The sequence below is a fragment of the Lycorma delicatula genome, chromosome 10 (genome assembly GCF_047948215.1).
Source record: "Lycorma delicatula isolate Av1 chromosome 10, ASM4794821v1, whole genome shotgun sequence".
Classification (NCBI taxonomy): domain Eukaryota; kingdom Metazoa; phylum Arthropoda; class Insecta; order Hemiptera; family Fulgoridae; genus Lycorma; species Lycorma delicatula.
Genome location: NC_134464.1, coordinates 14,183,675 through 14,204,755, shown reverse-complemented (window position 1 = coordinate 14,204,755; position 21,081 = coordinate 14,183,675). Strand labels below are relative to the sequence as shown.

Genomic DNA, 21,081 nt, shown 5'->3' with positions numbered 1-21,081 from the left:
GTAGCCGTTTCTGGCACAAACATTCGGTCTTATGCTTTAGGGCGACAGAACGGGGTGGTGGCGGGAGAAATGCCAAGCAAACCAAATAACATGTCCCGTTTCAACATAATCCTCTAGAAATTCGTCATTCACCGGGGCCCTATAAAATCTGTGCGAGCTGGAATGTTCTTCTGTTAGTCTTAACTTAAGACTAACAAAACGTAATAACTTGACTCTATTTGGAACAAACTGTTTCATATAAGAATTTTTCTTCCATTTTAACTTGGCCGGGGGCGATTTAACATTTTCGTTGAAATAAATAAATCACATTGTATTTTAAAACGATGAAGAACTTACGTAAGCAGCCGCTTCGTTCCATTGTTGGTGGATGAATATTATATGGATATTCATTCAATATCTAGTTAGATGTAATAAAAATTTTATGGTAAAAAGACTAAAATAAAACAAAGATTTTTGAGCTGTTATTTAATGTTCGGCTTTATTTGTATAAATCTCTTTTCGTATGACACTTATAATCATGACACATGCTAATAATAATTTCAACCACTTTTTATATGTATAAAAGGAGCTTATTTTAAAGTGCGCATCAAATTGAGATAGGAATAAGACACCTTTAATACCTGCAAACAAACAATAATAATTTAATTTATGTTACAACATGTTTAGCTTTTAATTACTTAAAACAAATTTTGTTCTAATTTAGACATTTATTGAAATATAAAACCAAGAGTTCCCTACAATGTCGACTGAATATGTAAAAATCCAGAAGTTAATGGGTATTCTTTTTGTGTTTTAATCAGAGGTAGTGAGTGGTTGTTTGTTTATTTGTATTACACGTATGTAACGCAAAATCAAGATATGACTAAGTAAAAATAATAGGTCATCTAAAAATATCTTTGGTGCTGATGAGGAGCAAAAATTAGGTTTACACCATCTTGTTTAAACAGTCGTATCAATTGTAATGTGATTTTTCATACACTATAAAATTTGGACTTTTTATTCCTATGCATAGGTCTTTCCTGTTTCGCGGCCTTTTTCTGAACCACGACGTACATACAAAACTTATTTAAAATATTTATCATTTTATTTAAATGTAATATTATTTTTTTTAATTCATTTTATGATTGTAACTAAAGCGCGCGCGCATACCGTATTTTATTTTAGCCGGTGTGGTGTACTAGCGGCCACTTTAAAAACTTGCTTACACTTTACACTTTATTCATTTATTAAAATCTACTTATATAAGTGACTTTTCAAGAAGCAGGAATTGAAATTGATATTACGGATTTTAGTGAGAAAACCCTCCCAGCCAAGCATTACTCGTATGTCACATACGAAACTAAATTGTCACTTGGCATAACGATGAAATTGTATTGGCAAAAATACGCTAACGCAAAAATTTAGAGAAACTAAAATTCGCGTACAATCAGCTGGTCCATATACTTTTGCTGTTCCTACGACAAATAACTTAGTCACTTTAAGAAATTTTGACAACGAAGATTTTAATGCAGAAAAATTAAAAACTGAGCCTATTTTTGTAACAGGAATTAATAACTTGTACTTAATGTTATTAAATACAAACTGACGACAATTAAATCGCAGAAAACGTTTTGCCAGCTGATATTGAAACGTATAAAATTATTAGGTAAAAAATGCTTGAAATCAATATTCGTCACTACACATATAAACTTAACTATCGAAGAACACATAGAGTGATCATGCGAGCTATGCATCACTCGGAAGATAAATCTGTAAACATTCATGAAATGACGAAGTTAGAAGGCCACGAAGTTAGAAACGTTAATAACATTCTACATTGTCAAACAAAGGAATATTTGCCAATTTATTTTGTAGATTTGGAGCCCAAATCTAGTAATAAAAACATTTTGCCTTCAGATCTCTCAAATACACGCGTGCAAGCTTTAAAGCTCAGTATGTTAAAAAAGAAGTGGTCCAATGCAAACGTTGCCAACGCTTTGAGCATACCTAAAACCTATGCAATCGCCGGCACCATTGTATAAATTATGGAGTAGATAATGTTAAAATAGTCTCTTCTAAGGCACCACAGATTCCAGCGTCAACTGCGGCGATCAACACCCAGCTAGTTACAAAGTGTGTAAAATTTATAACCAATATAAAACTAAGGTCTATAATCCCCAAACCCGCTTTATCTTCCAGAGTTTCAACCAATAACAATTCTACTAATAATAATAATTATACTAATGACAAGAGTAATAATATAAGTGATAAAAAAGGAGATTTTCGTGTACCTAACTCCAGCAACAATAATTTTTATAATTATAATAGTAGTAATGTTAGTGGCAAAATTAAGAAAGAATATAATAATAGGTTAAATATTTCTGGCCTTATCTACGCTGGAAAAGTTAAAATGGGTAGTTCCTATGTTCAACAACCAATTGATAACCAAATTTACATGGGCTCATGATTGTCGTGATCATCTATTTCAAATATTTCAGCGAGTGCTTGAGAAATAAAAATCAGCTTTAAAAAGTTCTGTTTCAGACTAGCAATCTGAAACGCTAACGGATTGTGTGATAAAATAGTAGAATTAAAGGCTCTTTTAAATATTAATAAGGTAGAAATAATGCTTATATCTGAAACAAGGTTTATTGATAGAGATGTTATCAAGTTTCATGACTATATTGTTGCAATATAGGCATTTCAAGTATGGTTGTAATATATTGCAACAATCCCCGATCAGGTAAATCAAACGGCGGTCTCGTTTTTTTTTTAAAAGTACGTTTTCTCACTTTATATCCCATAAACACGAAAACAGCTTTTTACAAGCTACTATCGTGGTTGTCCACGATGAACAATTACAATTTTCCGTCTCATCTGTTTATTGTAATCGTAAAATTCTAAGCGCTTACACTGTGGAACTTGACTAACAAAAGGCAGGCAACTTTTCAGATTAATGACTGAAAATATTATGGTGCCTTGTCTTCTACAGAACCAACTTACTGACCTACAGATCTTAATAAAATTATAGATCTAAATTTTTTAATTTTCATAGCTATTTTTGAAAACTATTCACATATTGAACCATATTTTGACTTGTCAGATAATGCAACAGTTTTTCTTACGATATCTGTGACGTTATGCTAACTGCTCGATCTCCCACTCCAATTAATAAATTTACCAGTAAAAGACGTTTTCAAGAGTTTTTGGAGGTAATTATAATGTTAGACGTGCATTTAAAATCACCGACTGATATGGACAATTGACCAAATTGATTAGTCAGCGTCCTGTGTCTCCACACCCAATTTGGACTCTGCTCCTCCAGCTCAAAATACATATCCGGTCTTCATCAGAGAAAAGATCGCTGAAGACTACGACACGTACGGCAGCGAACTTGTTACCCCCCTGATAAGGGAAGATTTAACACTGCTTCAAAAAGAATAAAAAAAGTTTAATCAAACTTTAAAAAAAAATCCGTTTCATTCTTCTAATTAAGACACACCGATATTCAATCTCCTGAATATTCTTTACGGAAAGCTAAAAAGTCGTTCAAGAAACCTCAGCAGTCTATTCATCCTCTCCTTAAAAATAACAAAAAGTGGCCGAGATGTATTCAAGAGAATGTGAACTTATTTGCTGAGCACTTTTCCGACGTGTTCCAGCCCAATGATATCGAAACGAATCCAAAAGAAATTAGGAGATTTTCTGAATATTTTATTTCTCCTTTTCAAATTTCCTTGCCAATTAAATTCTTTACAATTCACGAGCTTTCTTCAGTAATTAACAAGGTTTTCTTCAGTCTAACAATGGCGCCGGGATATGACTTAATTACCGGTCCGTTTCTTTTGTTATTAGAATTGATAATTTTCCTGGTCCGTGAAAAATGTCACATAAAATTTTTATACCAAATCCGGGAAAGAACCAATAGATGTTAAATGTTATAGGCGTATTAGCCTGCTTCCAATGTTGTCCGAAGTGTTTGAAAAGCTCTTTTTAAAAAGAATGAAGAATTTCGTATATAATCAAATTCCAAAATACCAATTTGGGTTTACGGAGAAACATGGCACTCTGGAGCGAGGAAATTGAAGTTTTACCGATATTAATCGTATTAGGACAACAAAACACTAATGTTCAGCAGTTTTCCTCGATTTCAGTTAGGCTTTTGATAAGGCATGTAGGCTTGCTCTATAAATTAAAAAAGGTGTTTTCTATGTAATCCTAAAATCTCACCTAGAATATGTATATTTTCAAGTTAAAGATAATGACATTTTAACGAATTGTTCCTTATAAAATCGGTGCACCTCAAGGAAGCGTTCTCGGTTCTATCTTAAACCTTCTGTTTACGGCCGACTTGCCAATTACGGCATATACAACCGCTGTAACATTTGCTGAATATACTGCAATCTTGCTGACAATGAAAATCTAGCTACAGCATCTCATGATATTAAAGATTATCTCTATCTTCTCTAATCCTGCCTCGCAAATTGGAAAATAATGATAAATGAAACAAATTTGAAGCGCGTCATATTCACCCTTCGAAGGGAAAATTTCCCAACTGTTTCTTTCTTTAACATTCCAATTACAAGTTCACAAGAAAGTAAACCTTCAGCTTTTCATGTTGACTGGTGCCTTACTTAAGTAAAACAAATCAAATCTAAGTGAATGCAGTTAGACCTAAATTTTAAAAAACCTGTACTGGCTAGTAGGACACAGATCTCGGCTCTCAATAGAAAATTAAATATTGATTCATAAATCCATTTTGAAACCAATTTGGATTTGAATTTGGGCTACAGCAATCAATTCCAATCGTGACATATTTGAATCTTATCAGACAAAAAACCGCAAAAAATATTAAATATACCTTAGTAAATAAGCAATCATAACCTCATATATAATAATTTTAAATTACGAACCGTTAGGCAAGAAATTTCTCTGATCAGTCAACGAAGTCAAAATCGTTTGGATCGGCATCCAAATTTTATGGCAGTTAATTTATTGGATAACACTATCAGCGATTTTTCAACATTAATGAGAAACAATATTTTCGATTTGATAATCATTCAGTTAAGTGCTTTTATAAACCACTGGGTCTGTAGCTTCTTAATCTTCATTTCAAATTTTGCTTATTTACTTATTCTTCAATTTTAATTCTGAACAGATTTTAAAGTTACTGTAACGTTATAATACAGAAAAAAAATTAATTCTGTCTAAATGACAAACATACTTTATTGTATTGGTATAGCATCTGTAGGGTATTGTTTTTCACCACCTACAAGTTTAACTTAAAATCCTAAAACATTGATCACATTTTAAAACTTGAAATAAATTTGAATATATTTTAAAACATGGAATATATTTTATATCAATGAAATTAACATATATTATTTTAAATATTATAATTATTTTAAATTATATTTTATCAATTTATACTATTTTTCAAACAATGCTTTTTCTAAGCTTTCTTTCTTCTTTTATTAATCCTTTTTTGTAAATCTTTTTTTTGTGCTAATTGTTTAAACTCAACATACAAATTAAATCACGTATTGTTAATTTTTTTATATATCCCTGTTGTTGTCTTTCTGTCCGTTATTTACTATCTACACAACCCTCTATCACAAAATTAAATAAACCTGTAGTATTCAATTGAGGTTTTAAATAAAACCTCAAAAATATTTAATTCTCTGATTCGTTTACTCATGAAAGCTCTTCTTCTTTGTATATCCTTTATAAATATTCTACGTAAATAAAAGAGGTTCTTTAATGTATTGGTATAACACCAGTAGAGTATTGTTTTTCGACATCTAGAAGATTATTTTAAAATCCTAATATTTTGATTACATTTTACAACTAAAAATGCATTTTTTAATATTTTTAAAACTTAGATTATATTTTATAATCTAATGAAATTAAATCTTACTTTTTTAACTTACGTTAATAAAGTTTTCTAAATTAAGTATATAAAGTCCAAACGGTTTTATGTGAAACGGTGCAAATGATCTTATCATCATTATTAGTAACATCTTTTTAAACCATTGCGGTTTATCTACCCAAGAACACTCTCCAAGACACCTTCTTAGTTCATCGTACTGAAAAAACAACATATATTCTAATTAATAATATTAAATATTGAATTGTATATTGTTTTAATTTTGGTTTCATTAATTTTATGAGTAAATGTATAATACACTGGTAGATAAAAAAATTGTTTAATGTTTCTCTAGTGTGATACCATTTAATGAATTTCTTTTTGCGTACCCCCTTAGCTTTAAATAAATTATGTTCATAAAAAATTGGGAAAAATATAGTTAAAATTTATAAAATATTACAATTTTTTCGTGGCCATACCTGTGTTAGAATAATTTTGCTGATCCTTTTCTTTCATAAATTGCCCCAGCCACATCCCGAATTATTCCTTCTTCATTGTTTTTTATAAAATTTTTCATTAGTCCTTGATTGATATCGACAGGGGGTAAACATAGTTTTTTTGCGTTCAAATATAGGCTCATGAACAATATTTTTCGAATTTGGAGTTAACTTACCTCGTTTCTTCCACTCTTTAGTAACATAATGTTTATCTCTAGCTCGCCTCTCCCATTCTCGAAGAAAACACATGTACTTAGTATAGCCTAACTGCATGCTTAACAAAATAGTTTTTATAATTTTTTTTTCAACGACATCTTTCGTCACATCATATGTCTCTTTCAAATTGATATCATAAGCAATTTGTACCGAAGGATATTTGTTATTATTGTGTAGTAGACCCACTTTTAAACTATACATGAACGAATCTATAAAAAACGCCAGTCCTCACATTAATGAACTTGTCCTAGGTGCAACATAAGCTCATCAATATTTGTGTAATAAACCAAATTATTTTCATTAATAAAGTACCGAGAAAGTTTTATTTGTCGGCTTCGAAAGCCTGAAATTTTTGTATTTTTTAAAAGTAAATTCCAATCCTAACAAAAATTTAATCCTAACAGTTCAGCTTGATTTTTGATAAATTTAAATTCCAAACCAAGTCGTTTAATTCACCTTGTTAAGTCTTTTAATAAAACCGTTAAAGGATTTCAAAAGTGGTGAGTGATATAAATATTTTGAGTTCATGTTCATTTTCAGCATCAAAAACTAGATTAAAATCATTTATCTCGTGTAGGAAACAAAAGTTATGTTTATCAGTATTAATTTTAGTGTTATATTTTTCCTTCTTCACGTAAGCTTGTGGCTTGTTGATTTGCAAATAATTATTTCACAGTCACTTGTAAGTTTTAAGATAAAACTTTACTACAATTTTTTAAATCTTTCCTAGCAAAACGATAAATATAATTTTAGAGTAATTTGTAATGTCGCTTTCTCTCTCTTAGTATTTAATAGAGATGAGTCTTGTGTGAATTCTTCTAAAGCTATCTAGTCTGATCATTATATTTCTCATTATGTCCTCTTTGTGCAACTCATTTTACTTCAACGTGTGCAACACATATGAAATTAATTGATACATTTTACATAAATAATCTGTCGTGAAATAGTCAGACCTACGTTGTCTCATCTCAATTTAATACTTTTTAGAAAGATAAGCCTTTCTAGTAATTTATACGTCACTTATGGCAATACTATAGGCCAGTAGCCCATAGGTAAGTTTGCTGGTTTCCCTGGTTTTAAAATGGCTACTACCTTCGATCTCTAGGCACGCTACCGGTCTGCATTACGTCAGTGAACAATCTGGCCAGCCAAAGTTTTGCGTATTTTACGCAGTTTAATAAAAATTCCGAATTGATATCATCGAACCCTGGGGCTTTCCCTGGAGCAACATCTTTGAACGCTAACGCAATCTCTTCAAGTGTAAAAGGGTGGGCGTACTCAGTCTCTCCTCCCTTCCTCGTCAAGTTTCTTGGTTCGCGTTTTATCTCAATTGTGTGCGTCCAGTCTCTTGGTGATCTGGATGTTGACACTATGCGGGATGCTACGGCGTTTGTGGAGACACCGTAGCATCAATTGTAAATAACAATTCCTGTTATTACTATACATCTTTAATTCCTCAAAAGAAAAATGTGAATATCCGTCTCTACGTCTCTATGGAAGTCAGTTATAATTTTTCTGATTAAGAAAATACTTATGCCAGAAACAAATAAAATTATAGATGTATAAATATTTATGTTTTACAGGATAAGATTTTGATAAATTAATGTATAAACATATTAACAATTATGGTTGAATAAACGAATGCTCTCTATTTTTCAGTCATTATACAGGAAACATCTTAATACCCAGACAGCTTCAATAAGAGTACTTGATGATTGGATTAGTGCTATGGACGAGAAATTAGTATTCCTTTTTTTGATTTATTTCAAACTTGCATTTAAATTAACTTAAAATATTTAAGTGGCTCACTTTTAATTATTTAGTTCTGAATATTGATACATACAAATGTGGATATTTACATATCATTAGGTTATAGTAAATTACTGGACTTTGACTATGATTTACTTTCATACATACTGTTTCATAATAAACTTTTAGACAAGAGTAACAGTAATTAGAAATTTGGGATTACACATTGAAGGCTTAATCTGGAGGATTCAAATTACTCACGTCTGTAGGAAGGTATGTCCGGTATTGTTATCACTTACGAAGTTTATCATGTCTCGTGTCAAGTTAAAGAAGAAATGCATAAATGCCAATTATTTCCTCTTTTCATTATAATATCGCTGCTTATACCGATTTTGGAAATGAACAAATTTCTGTTATCCAAAGAGCGCAGAATGCTTGAGTACGTTTTATTTATAGTTTGTCACGTAACAACATAGAATAAATTTATGAATTGGTTATAAGCTGTAAGATGAACGGTTAGAAGATGAACGCGTTGAGTATTATTTTGCTGTCTAGGCTTTTCATATTTTACTTAATGAGCCGCCATTTTCTTTATTTGTATATTATCAAAATCTTTAGGATTTAAATCGAATGTTGACACGAGCACCTTTTCACTTATTGCAAGTTCCTCATTATTTAACAAGCATTAATAATTAGGTAATTATAATTATATTCATTATTACTATTTATAATTACACGTTTATTCTGTGAGATATAAATAAATTACGACGTATATTGATAGTTTGAAAATTGGTTATGTTAAAAGACTGCATTATAGTTTTCTATAATGAATTATTAATAAAAATAATCGATGTATCTTTTATGTAAAAACATGACATTACATTCGTTAATTTTAGTAATTGCCCTTATATTGTAATTTTGAAAAAAGCATTATTTAGTAAACGTATTGTTGGTACTTTTTGTTGTATTGGGATGATCATCATGCACGGAGATATTTTGACTAGTTTTACACATTGATAAACTGATTCCTTTATATTTTTATATGTAGGCTATTTTTTTTGCAATATGTATTTTGTATATTTTAATGTTTGAGTTTGGTTTGGACACTGTATATGATTAATTTTTCATATACAATATGTATTTCTAAGGTAACTGTGTAATAATGTTGGATTTCTGTTCTAAGGCTGTATGATTAGATTTGAGGTATAATATTTAATTTAATATTGAAATAAAAAATATAAATAAAATTTGAGCATTTTTTCAAAATGAGTAATTTTTATATTTGTATATAATATTTGAATCGATATAGTCTTAAATAAAATTTTTTTCATCAATTGTGCGTATGTAAGACAAATTGTTAACAGATGTATTTTTGAGAGATTATTTTTTCTGTCTCTATCTATACTATTATATAAACAGGAAGAGGGTTTTTGTTTCTTCGGTATAAACAAAAATTTACTCTATCAATCGCAACAAAATTTTTACACATGTCTCTAGCCATAGCTGAGAAAGTTTTTGGATATATTTAATTTCGAAAAATCTCGAAAAAAGATAAACACATAGTGTAGTGGAGATTGCCGGTTGAAGCACAAACTTAACTAAATTGAATTGACGAACTGTTAACTGTGAGTCTGTATCACTGTGTGAGCTGGGTTTGAACTGCTTGTTTCGTATCAATCGAATGAATTTTATTCCAAAAATATGGAATTAATTTTTGGTTGATAAAATTGTATTACATCAATTTAAATATTTATATTTTAGAATAATGGTCTATTCATGGAGAATGCGTGTTAGGCTCGAGTAATGAGGTATGCAAGCACGTCGTAGGAAGCTATACCAATCACCACCATCAACTCTGGTAACAAACGAGATGCCCCAGAGGATGTTTAGGGAGGTGCAATGGGGTGCTGGTATAATATCTCTGTATACAACCGTCTGATTTTCAATATTCAAACGGGGTATTTGTTAGTGAGTTAGTTAGTAAAGGCTAACTTTTGCACGCATCAGGTACGTTCTCGATCTAACAAATCACGAATATACGGAAATGTTATCTAAATATGAAAAGTTATTTATTAAAAGTTGTAAATAACAAAAATCCATTACTGGACTTCTCATTCGGGCAACTTAGTTGCGAGCTGCTAAATTCTCATTCTCCTTCTTAGAATGAGCCGCTCCCAAGATATTTTTTAGTTGAGATATTTTCAATAGAGGTCGTATTGAAATTGACAACATATAGTGACAAAATACTGAATCATAATCAACGCCAACCAGAAACTACTGAAGATGAGTAGATGAAAATTTGTACACGTAGTCTTCTTATGGTGAAGCTGCGCAAGAAGGAAGAATTTTTTGAAATTCCTAGTATAAAGTGGTAAATTGGAGTAAAATGAAATTTATTATTTTTTAAAATTTCTTTTTGGTGAGTATAATACTCATTTGAATAAAGCAGTCTCTAGATTTTAGCAATTCGACCTTGAAAAGGTGTGAAAAAGAGTAAAAAAAATTTTTCGAACAATGATGGTAAATTTTCCATTATCAGATATTCATTAGATTTGGGTTGCAAATACTCTTCAGACAAATAAAAACGAACACATCAGAAAAATTAAAAACCATGTTCGGTTTTCCACCCACGGCCACCACACTCACTGGGTTAGTCTATTGGTGAACGCGTCTTTACAAATTATCTGATTTCGAAGTCGAGAGTTCTACAATTCAAATCCTAGTAAAGGCAGTTACTTTTATACGGATTTGAATATAAGACAGTGGATATCGGTGTTCTTTGGTGGTTGGGTTTCAATTAACCACAAATCTAAGAAACAGTTGATCTCAGATCGTACAAGACTACACTTCTTCTACACTCATACATATCAACATCATTCATCCTATGATGTAATCCTGACGGTGGTTGCGGAGGCTTAACAGAAAAAAAAAATCCACTGCCGCCGTTATTTTATATATGACTGGCTGCTTCTGCCACCGGTTACTTAACTATAAAACATAAAATAAAAAGACTGACCGCTACGGAAACACTGTAGCGCCGGCGAAGCTGTGACGGGGAACTAGTTTTTGTATATAATATTTGTGTTTTATTTAGACTAAGTATTTTATATTTTGAATATTTGTAAATTAATTGATAACAGATGTTTTTTGTATTATCACTATAAAATTACGGCAGTCGTGTAGGTTTATTCCAATAATTTGATAGTTCGTTTCAGATTCTAAGCAAAGCGTTTTTAATGATAACCGTAACTACAATTGTCTGTTAGTTCTTTGTTTTCCGCCAATAAATATGATTCTTATATAACAATATTAATGAAATTAATAATTGTAACTTATTTGTGGTTTTATGAATTGGCCACCTTACTAAAAACCATATTTATTTCATCTTAAATAAAATATTCCAAAAAATAAATATTTATCTGAAATAATATTTCTATGTGGATGAATTTCTAAATAAAACTAATTTACAAAACGATATACTTTTTTTAACGCGTCTGAATTATTTATTTACCAGTTACTTTATTTATTTATTGCATATTTAATTTATGACACTCTCATTCTTGTATTTTTTTTAATTATTAAACTAAAATTTTACAACTTTTAGGTTATTAATTTATAATAAATTTAAAAAATAAATGTCAAAAGATATATTAAAACCGTACACTACATCTCATTCTAAATAAGTTTTAACTACGGTTCTATTGATAGATCTAGAGTAATGCTGAACTAGTCCCATTCTTATACGCATTGGGATAACCAGTAGGTACTTAACATTTTAATCCGACACGATCGAATTAAAATGTATATTTATTTGTTTATAGTTAAAAACAGTTTTCTTTTACATACAAAAGCAAATAAAATATATTGGAATTTACCTCATCAGTCAGTTTTTGTCCACTAATGCAATAAAAATAAAACAAAAGACACACAAATGTAGCTATTAATAGGCATCCAGCTTTCAATAAATTATTATTTAACTGAAAAAAAAGTACATTAATTGCAGTACAACAAAACATTAAGTGTTATTGTAAAACAGAAAAGTAAAATACAATAGATTTTTCTAGCAAAATCATCATAGGAAAAAAAAAATTTCTGTTCACCTAATGAAAGAAATTCAATTTCAACCTCACTACGAATAACGGAGACTAATAAGATTAAAGGGGAGATGTAAGCCACTAACGCAAACAAAAAAATAAAGTCGTTCTTCGTATTGCAGTATAATAAATATATCTATAAGATTTCCAAAGCTACATCCAGCAAACAGTCACCTATTATAGGACAGTATTGGGTTTAAAGGTGAAATAAAACCTACCGAAAGAGCTGACATTTAAAATTTGATTTTTTAGGAAAATAATTGTACTGCAGGACACGTAGAGTAAATTAAAATATTTGACTAAAATAATCTACAAGTCTATCATTTAATAATCAAAAATCTATGGAAATTTGCGGTAGCCTTTGATTGTTTGAAAACGAGTAACAAAATTAGTTTATTATTCATAAAATTTTAAAATGTTTCAAAAACGTCCATTAGAAAACAGGAAAACACGGTTTGGATACTGCTTAGTGAAATGATACATAAACGTTAAACTTCGTTGTTGAAGAGAAGAAAGATTTCTAACAGTCTTTCAGATTTTAAATTTATTAAAAGCCATTTAATTAAAGTATTCAATTATATGAACATAACACTGAGAACAATGTTATGAACATAAAAATTGTATGAAGAATAACACGGTTATTCTGTTAATAACATTTTGTTATATAGAGGGCATAACTGTTCAATTTTTTTCATTCTTTTCAATCTGTTTTAGAAATAACTTTTTAACTTCTTAACAATGTTAATATTGTTATACTAATCATAATGAAAAATTTAAGATGAAGTTTCAGTAATTAGGTCGGTTTTAATGGTAGGTAGGCTTTTTGTAAAACCATTGGAATGATAGAATATTCTTTCAGCCCCTTAGATAGAATCCCCTCCCACACTATAACAAGCGAATTTGAAGGATGGAATAACGTTAACGTTCTCTTGACCGTAGGTATAAATGAATAATAAAAAAAGTAGTAATTTATCATCGTTCTTACCGCAGAACTGGCAAACAAAAACACTTAATGGAGTACTTAATATTAGCTCTTAAATATGTACCGAACTTTATGAATTTAAATTAATATATATTTCGATTCAGTTCCTTGAATAGAACTGGGTACCTATGTCTTATTACTGCAGCTGTAAGTTAAAAAGCAACGAGTTTTTGATGACTAATATAAATGAATATTTAAAAAATATTTATATTCCTCAAGATCCGTGAGAATAGCGTTGAAGCTCCCTTTATGAGAACTATTGTCCACGCTTAGTATTTCGCAACTAGCAAAAATTTTCTATTTAATTATTCATAACACTCAACTATTCCTTCGCTGTAGAATCGAATTAAATAATGATATATTATTTTAAATTTATTACCTCAATGCTTAAATATAAGAAGACACATACTTGAAAGCAAACGCACTGGTTAGATGTTGTTACGCTTAATTGAACAAATTTGTTAATATTTGTATTATTCCTAAAAGAAAACAAAAAGCTATGAAAACGTATGTTTCATCAGAGATAATGAAAATGTTACAATCTTACACCTAAACAATTGCGTGCGCACGCGTGCACACATACACACACACAATACATACACACACACAATATTGTCGTGCGGTTATACGCGCACGACACTTTTCAGCATATTAGCATAAACTTTTTTAAGAGTCGCATTGGAAATATTCGTGATTAAGTCTGTAATATTTACTTTAAGTTCATCAATAGTGTGAGGATTGTTTTTGAAGGCCTCGGATTTAATATAGTCCAACAAAAAGTAGTCAGGAGATGTGAGGTCTGGGGACCATGGAGGCCATTAGCCCTTGCTTATTATTCGATCATCAAACAACTCTTGCTGAATATCTCATGGTTTCTCGCGACGTGTGGCATGTAGCGCCGTCTTGCTGAAACCAGCAATACCGTTCTTGAGGTTCCAGGAGGGACACAAATTGGCGGACAATATTCCTATATACTTCACCATTTACTGCCTGTTCGAAGAATATGGGTCCGACTATACGATGACGAGATATCGCACACCACACAACAATTTTTTCAGAATGCAAAGAATTGTCTTGTAAAGCGTTGGGATTTTCAACCGCCCAAATTCGACAGTTTTGACTGTTCACATAACCATCGAGATGGATCCAAGCTTCATCACCAAAGAACATGTGTTTAAAAATTCGATTCCGTTATCATTTACGAGAGACCTAAACCAACGGCAATATTGCAAACTCTTTGCTCTATGGTAAAAGAAATTCTCTTCGTAACACGAACGGAAACGGCATAAAATATTACACAGCTCAAGGAGAATCAACTCACACTGCCGTATCTATACCGGTTGAGTAGCGCTATCAACTTCGTGTGACAAAAAAAAATTTCCGTTTCTTAGAAAAAAAATACCAGACATTAACAATTGGGTAACAGGACTAAAAAATCACCTGTATAATGTAGGCGGTCATACAAGGACTTTTAAAAATTCCTTCTATAACGAGTGAAAAAGGAAGCAAATTTTTTAATGAAAGATTTATATCACAGGAACAGAAACGTTACATCCGTGAAAGTTCGCATTCGAATTTTTATTTAATAAGAAATAAACACGTGATTCACCATTTTCCCAAAATTAGTTTAGGAGGTCAACGACAAACTAAATCTGTATGAAAATTCTAAATCTCAAACGTATGCAAGGAATAATTATTGTATTTTAAGAGATGACTCTGGTCCTTTCTTTTCATTTTTTCGCATTGTTTTCTGCTTAAAATTGGTAACTGCTTAAACTTTTACATTTCACGTAACTTACATGTTTCGAATATGAGCAAAATTAGACGATAAATATATTCTTTTGAAATACCTCGACCCCATCACCAACTAACGGGTTCAAACTAATTCAGATAACTTCACAGACCTGTACACAATGACTCGCAAAAGTTTCATCGCAATCGGAATAATGTTATAGGAACGCATACGCAAAAAACAAATAATGTTTGTTTATTTGTTTTTTCTGCTTTTTTATATTTATATACAATTTTAACAACAATTTAATGATACTGATGAAAACGTATTCCAAAATTTAAGCAACTGAAGGCGTAGCCAACAGGGAGGATTATATATTAACAGTATATTACATTATATAAGAATGATATTTTCCAGGAAGTAGAGTAAATTTCTATAATTTTTTAAGGACTGTACTTTCTGTACTTAAGTCGGCGGTCATTGTCTTCTTATCTCTATCCACTACTGCTTTTAACAGATGATATATACAGAAGTGTATGGGGTTTTTATATGAGTAACAAAATTATGCACTAAATGGATTATTTCATGTGTAAAAAACCATTGAAACAGTTTTAATGATTAGTTTTATTTTTATTATTATAGCAGTCCATACATTTCTAAAATACTTTAAAATTTTAACTATTTTATTTTTTCTAATGTCTTGCGTAAAAACATTCACGCTAGTATAAATTACGAATGAACTTAGGCCATTTCAGAGATATACCATAAAATTTTAGTATGCATCATCTAATAATTTTTTGTTGTTGACACAAGTAAATCCCTAAAATCTGTCTCTCAAATCAATAAACGGATAATGATAATGAAATAATTTTTTTTCGTCGCCTTTGCAAAACGGCTTAGTCTGAACGGGATCGCACCCAGAACAACCAGATAATAGGGAATGAAGCAACCATTCTGCCACGAAGCTCGGCTTCTAATACGTAATCGATAATCTATAAACTCATAAGAATTTGTTACCGCCTGTTTCATTCATAGTGGTTATTGAAAATTATTTTTCAAAAATCACTACTTACTACTTACTTAAATATATATTCAATGAAATTTACTTTGAAAGTCATGTACCGGTAACTTGTACGTAAGTAAAATAAAATTTTTTTTACTGATGAATTAATTCATTAAAGAAGCGTACAAGGAAGCTTGTACGTGTCAATTTAAAAATAAAAATTTGTAGCGTATGAAACGTTCCATGCCTGATCGGGATTCAATCCTGGGCTGAATAGCCGAGACGCTACCACTCCGCCAAGGATCGGCGATTTAACTGTCGGAGATTTATTTTCCTATCCCTACTGATGTTAATACAGTTGAGAATGCATTTGTAAGATGTATATATTTCAGTTCTTCTACTCATTTAATAATAAATTATGGAATGAAGGATTTTTACCCGTTTTGAATTTTGTCGAAATCCGTAGTAGTATTTTTTTTTTTTTTTTTAAGAAGAACTTGTTCGTACCTCTTATGTAATTTCTTTTAATAGTAGATCATTTATTTATCAGATCGGATAAAATGAAAACGGGTTAAAAATATTGAGTTGGTCTAGATTAATTGTAATGTATTTTTTAGTTTTTTTTTTTTACTCCATTTATTTCTATAGAAGAGTATTTCACTTACCTGCAAATTAAATCGTGTTCCGATATTAAGTATTTTACGTATAGTTTTAATCTCTTCAAATCTATGTTACTTTTAAAATAGTTTAAATCAAAATAAAATGATTCCTCTTTTTGATCCACATTATATTTACTTTCACAATAATTAATTACAACGTTCTCATCTATTTCTTTTAACGAAACACAAAACAGTTTTATTTCGAGTATAATTGTTCGTACTGCACCAGTAAACCCACCGAGTACAATAAAAGCATAAATTCCTACTAACATCATATTTATCGACAACAACATAAATATCGTAATAAATATTATTATTGAATTATTATATTTTTTCGGTATCCAAAATTCAACAGGTAAAGGCAATTCATGTATATTTATATTTTTTCCACCATTTTCTGATAAACTTATATACAAAATAATACAAAAAGGCGAGAATATTAAAGTGCTTATAATCGATGCAATTAAATAAAACAAATTGTTTAATAAAACTTGTTGTGATTGTTTATTACTTCTTATTATATTAAATTTTTCATTTGACAAGTTTATTCGTAAACTGTTATCAATTATTACATCGTTGTAAAAATCTTTTTCAATTATTTTTATCAAAGACCAAATATGATGCGGTGCGAGTACAACTTCTAAACAAATCACTAATTGTGTTATATTAAGATTTAAATCCTTCATCGCAATGAATAGTTTTAATAAATCGACATTCCACATTTTATTAATTTTCATTATAATTCCGCAACATGTTATTACAGATATTAAAGTACAAATTATAACTTTCGATGAATACTTTTCAGTTTTAAGTACAAGGAAACTTAAAAGTGTTTTTATTCTATTATTTTTCAGCATAATGGTGTTGATATTTTATTTACTTAGAATAAATCTTAAAAAACAAAAAAAACAAAAGTAATATTAAAGCAGATACTGTTATATGTTTACTAACAATTTACAATTTCTGTGCGGTAGTATCTCGAGCTCCCATAGGGTTGTTGGTAATAAAGCCCATGGGGCTGATCAATATGTGAAGAGTAAGGAAGGATTCTGTGTCGGTTATACTATTAATATATATATATATATATATATGTAAAATAAGAACTAAACTCTATTCTTTGGTTATACAAAAAAATAAAAAATTAAATAAGAAAATAAAATTGTCTAACGAATTCATGAGGTCAACAACCAAACAAAAAAAAAACACAAAAAAAACCTAAAGGAGAAAACTTCAAAGTTTCGTCCAAGATGTAGGACTTTATAAAGTACGACACAAATGACAATTGGGATACATGGGTCCCATATCTTGGACGAATTTTCGAGGTAAAACATAATTGACACCTAATGAATTACATTAGAAAATTTTATATTAATTTGGATAATTTTCTAACTTACTAAGTTTACTTATATATATAAATATATATATCCTTGTTGGATAAACCCAATCCTAGGTAACAGGAACTCACTGGGAGAATTCCATCATCTGCACAACTGGTTAGAGAAAAATCTCCATAGTTCTTTTGATTATTATTGGTTGGAACCATAGATGTTTCAATGCATTTTGAATGCTATAGAGCTATCAACACCAATAATTTCTATTTTCTGGGAGACAATAACACCTGTAGAACGCTTATCTCAAACTCTTTGGTAAAAAATTTCTATTATTTCTTTAAAACGTTATTATTCATAAAATGTATGAGTGCAAATTGAAATGTAATAATTATTTAGGACATTCAATGAACACTGGAAAAAAAGTTAATTTTAAAAAGAATTATGTATAGAAAAAACTTCCACTGTAATCGAGAAAAAGGTTGAGCCGTAGCGTACGAGTATTTATAGTAATCCGTAATCTACTGAATGTAGAATTTGGAAAAAACTAGTTATTACCTTAATCTTCCAGAGTTAACGCGTCGGAATTGGGCCTACAGGTGATAATATTGCAGTTGATAATTGTTGAAAACATAACAGAAACAGAAATGTAGAAATGCTTATATTTTTTTCTATTTAGTACAAAATTGCAGATGTAAGCTCATATTCTGTTATTGCTAAAACTGAAGAAAAGAAGTTAGGTATTTTAAATGAAATTGAAGGCTCTCTTGAAGTAGTTTTATATACATATACATATACATTTATAGATTTTTCAAAATAATACATTTTTTTTTACTTTCTTATTACCGTTCCAGTTCATAAAAAAAGAATTGTTGACAATTCATAAAAATTCAGTACGTTTCTAAAAGTGAACCATGAAAAAAAACTATTGTGAAAAAAAATATATCGCTTGCGTGACTGATGAAACCATCGCATGACAAAGAAATAAATTATTAACGCTCACGAATAAAGCTTACTCAAAATATCGATTTATCACACTATTACGTTACGTTTCACTCTAAATATAAATTTCATAAAGGAAAAAGGAATCTATAGGCTTTTATTATTATTATTTATTATTTCTGAAAACATGTTACGTTTTGGTCTGCCTCTTTAGTTCATCCCAGCTTACGCAATACCAAAACTCATTCCAGAAGTCAGTCCACTACTGACTTCAGTCTGACTACTGACTTGTAACTGACAAGATGTCAGTTACAATCCTGATTTCACTTAAACGTTAATTGACATTTGCTTTAATTAAAATTTTATTCGAATCGGCTAAATATAAATGAAATAAATTATTCTGAAATTTTGTTTGCAGTATTTATTGGAAATGTGACGAAGGATATATTAAAAATTTTGTGGTATCATATATTGCCTAACCGAACAAAGCAGTCACAAACTCTTTTAGTCAGTGATGTGAAAGTAAAAATATGTTTGGTATTCTGTTCTGTTTTCATGAATAGTCCTTTCGCACGACATTTCATTGTTTCTACAAAAACGCTCAGAAATAAGAAGGCGATTACATAGATTTTTGAAACTGTCTTATTATTTTTTTTTTCATTTATATGTTCTCGGTGGATCTGAAATAAAATAACCAAAGTTAAAGTAGATTTAAATTTTACATAAAATGTTTTTTAAAATACAGTAAAAAAATAATCTTTATAGAAAAACCGATAAAAATTAGACAAATAAACAAGACTTTTTCTCTTCCCTATCTCAGATTACAGTTATTTTTTAATGCCGTTGGCGGTTATTACGATAAAAATATATCAGAATAGAAGGACGGTAAAATTTAAAACCATGTTCAAAATTTTGTCTCTTCTGTAACTCAGTTTACAGTTTTCATTTAAAGCTCTTGCCAGATTGTACGGTAACAATAAAATCTGAATTGAAACGCCGTTAAAAATTACACCAATGAACAAGACTTGCCCTACTCCGTATCGCAGATTACTGGTATCATTTAACGAATCGCCGTTTACTACCGTGTCAATATAATCTCTATACAAAAGCGCATTAAATTTTGCCAATGCACAAGAAAAATTTCTTCCGTATCTCAGATTGCAAATAAAATTTAACGCCCTCGTCGGTTACTACGGTAAACGAATAAACTGACTAGAAAATCCGATAAAAATACAGTGAAAAAGAATTTTTCTCTTCCGTATCGCTGATTGCAGTTACCCTTCTACGCTTTAGCCGGTAGCTTTACAGTAACAATTAATCTGAAGAGAAATGCCGATAAAAATACGACTAATGAAAAATAATTTTTCTTTTACGTATCTCAGATTAGAATTGTCCTTTACAATCGCCAAATTCTACAGTAACAATAAAATCTGAATTGAAATGCCGATAAATATTACAGCAATGAAAAACACTTTCCCTATTCCGTAACAAAGATTAAAGGTATCATTTGACGACCTCGAACGTTATTACGGTAAAAATAGCATCTGAATAGGAAACCCGATAAAAATTAACGCAATGAACTAGGTTTTTTTCTACTTTATGTAAGATTACAGTTATCATTTAACGCCCTCGCCGGTTACTGCTGTAAAAATATAATCGTATTAAATCGGCGATAAAACTTAGACAAATGAAATAGAATATTTATCTTCCCTATCCCAGATTACAGTTATAGTTTAATGCCTTCGACGGTTATAACGATTACGATATAATCCGTGTAGACAATTCGATAAAATTAACACCAATTAACAAGAAATCTTCTCTTCCGTATCTTCTATTACAGTTATCATTTAAACCCCCCCTCCCCACACCCCAACAAACCGGTAACTATGGTAACCGTATATTCTGAAGAGTATAGCCGATAAAAATTAAAAAAAAAAACAAGAAGTTTTCTCTTCACTATCTCAGATTACAGTTATCTTTTAACGCCGTCGGCGTAACAATATAATAAAAAAAGAAAAGCCTATAAAATTTAAA

The 21,081-nt window shown here is 30.2% G+C and overlaps 1 protein-coding gene across 1 annotated transcript; it reads right to left on the bottom strand.

Moving 5' to 3' along the window:
• Positions 1 to 543: 543 nt before the first annotated feature.
• Positions 544 to 17,052, bottom strand: LOC142331656 (uncharacterized). Its single transcript, XM_075377677.1, has 5 exons — positions 17,048 to 17,052; positions 13,763 to 13,862; positions 12,183 to 12,284; positions 5,910 to 6,065; positions 544 to 620 (listed from the first exon to the last, which is right to left on the bottom strand). Exons 1-5 carry the CDS (start codon positions 17,050 to 17,052, stop codon positions 570 to 572), a joined length of 414 nt encoding a protein of 137 aa, XP_075233792.1. The 3' UTR covers positions 544 to 569.
• Positions 17,053 to 21,081: the final 4,029 nt, after the last annotated feature.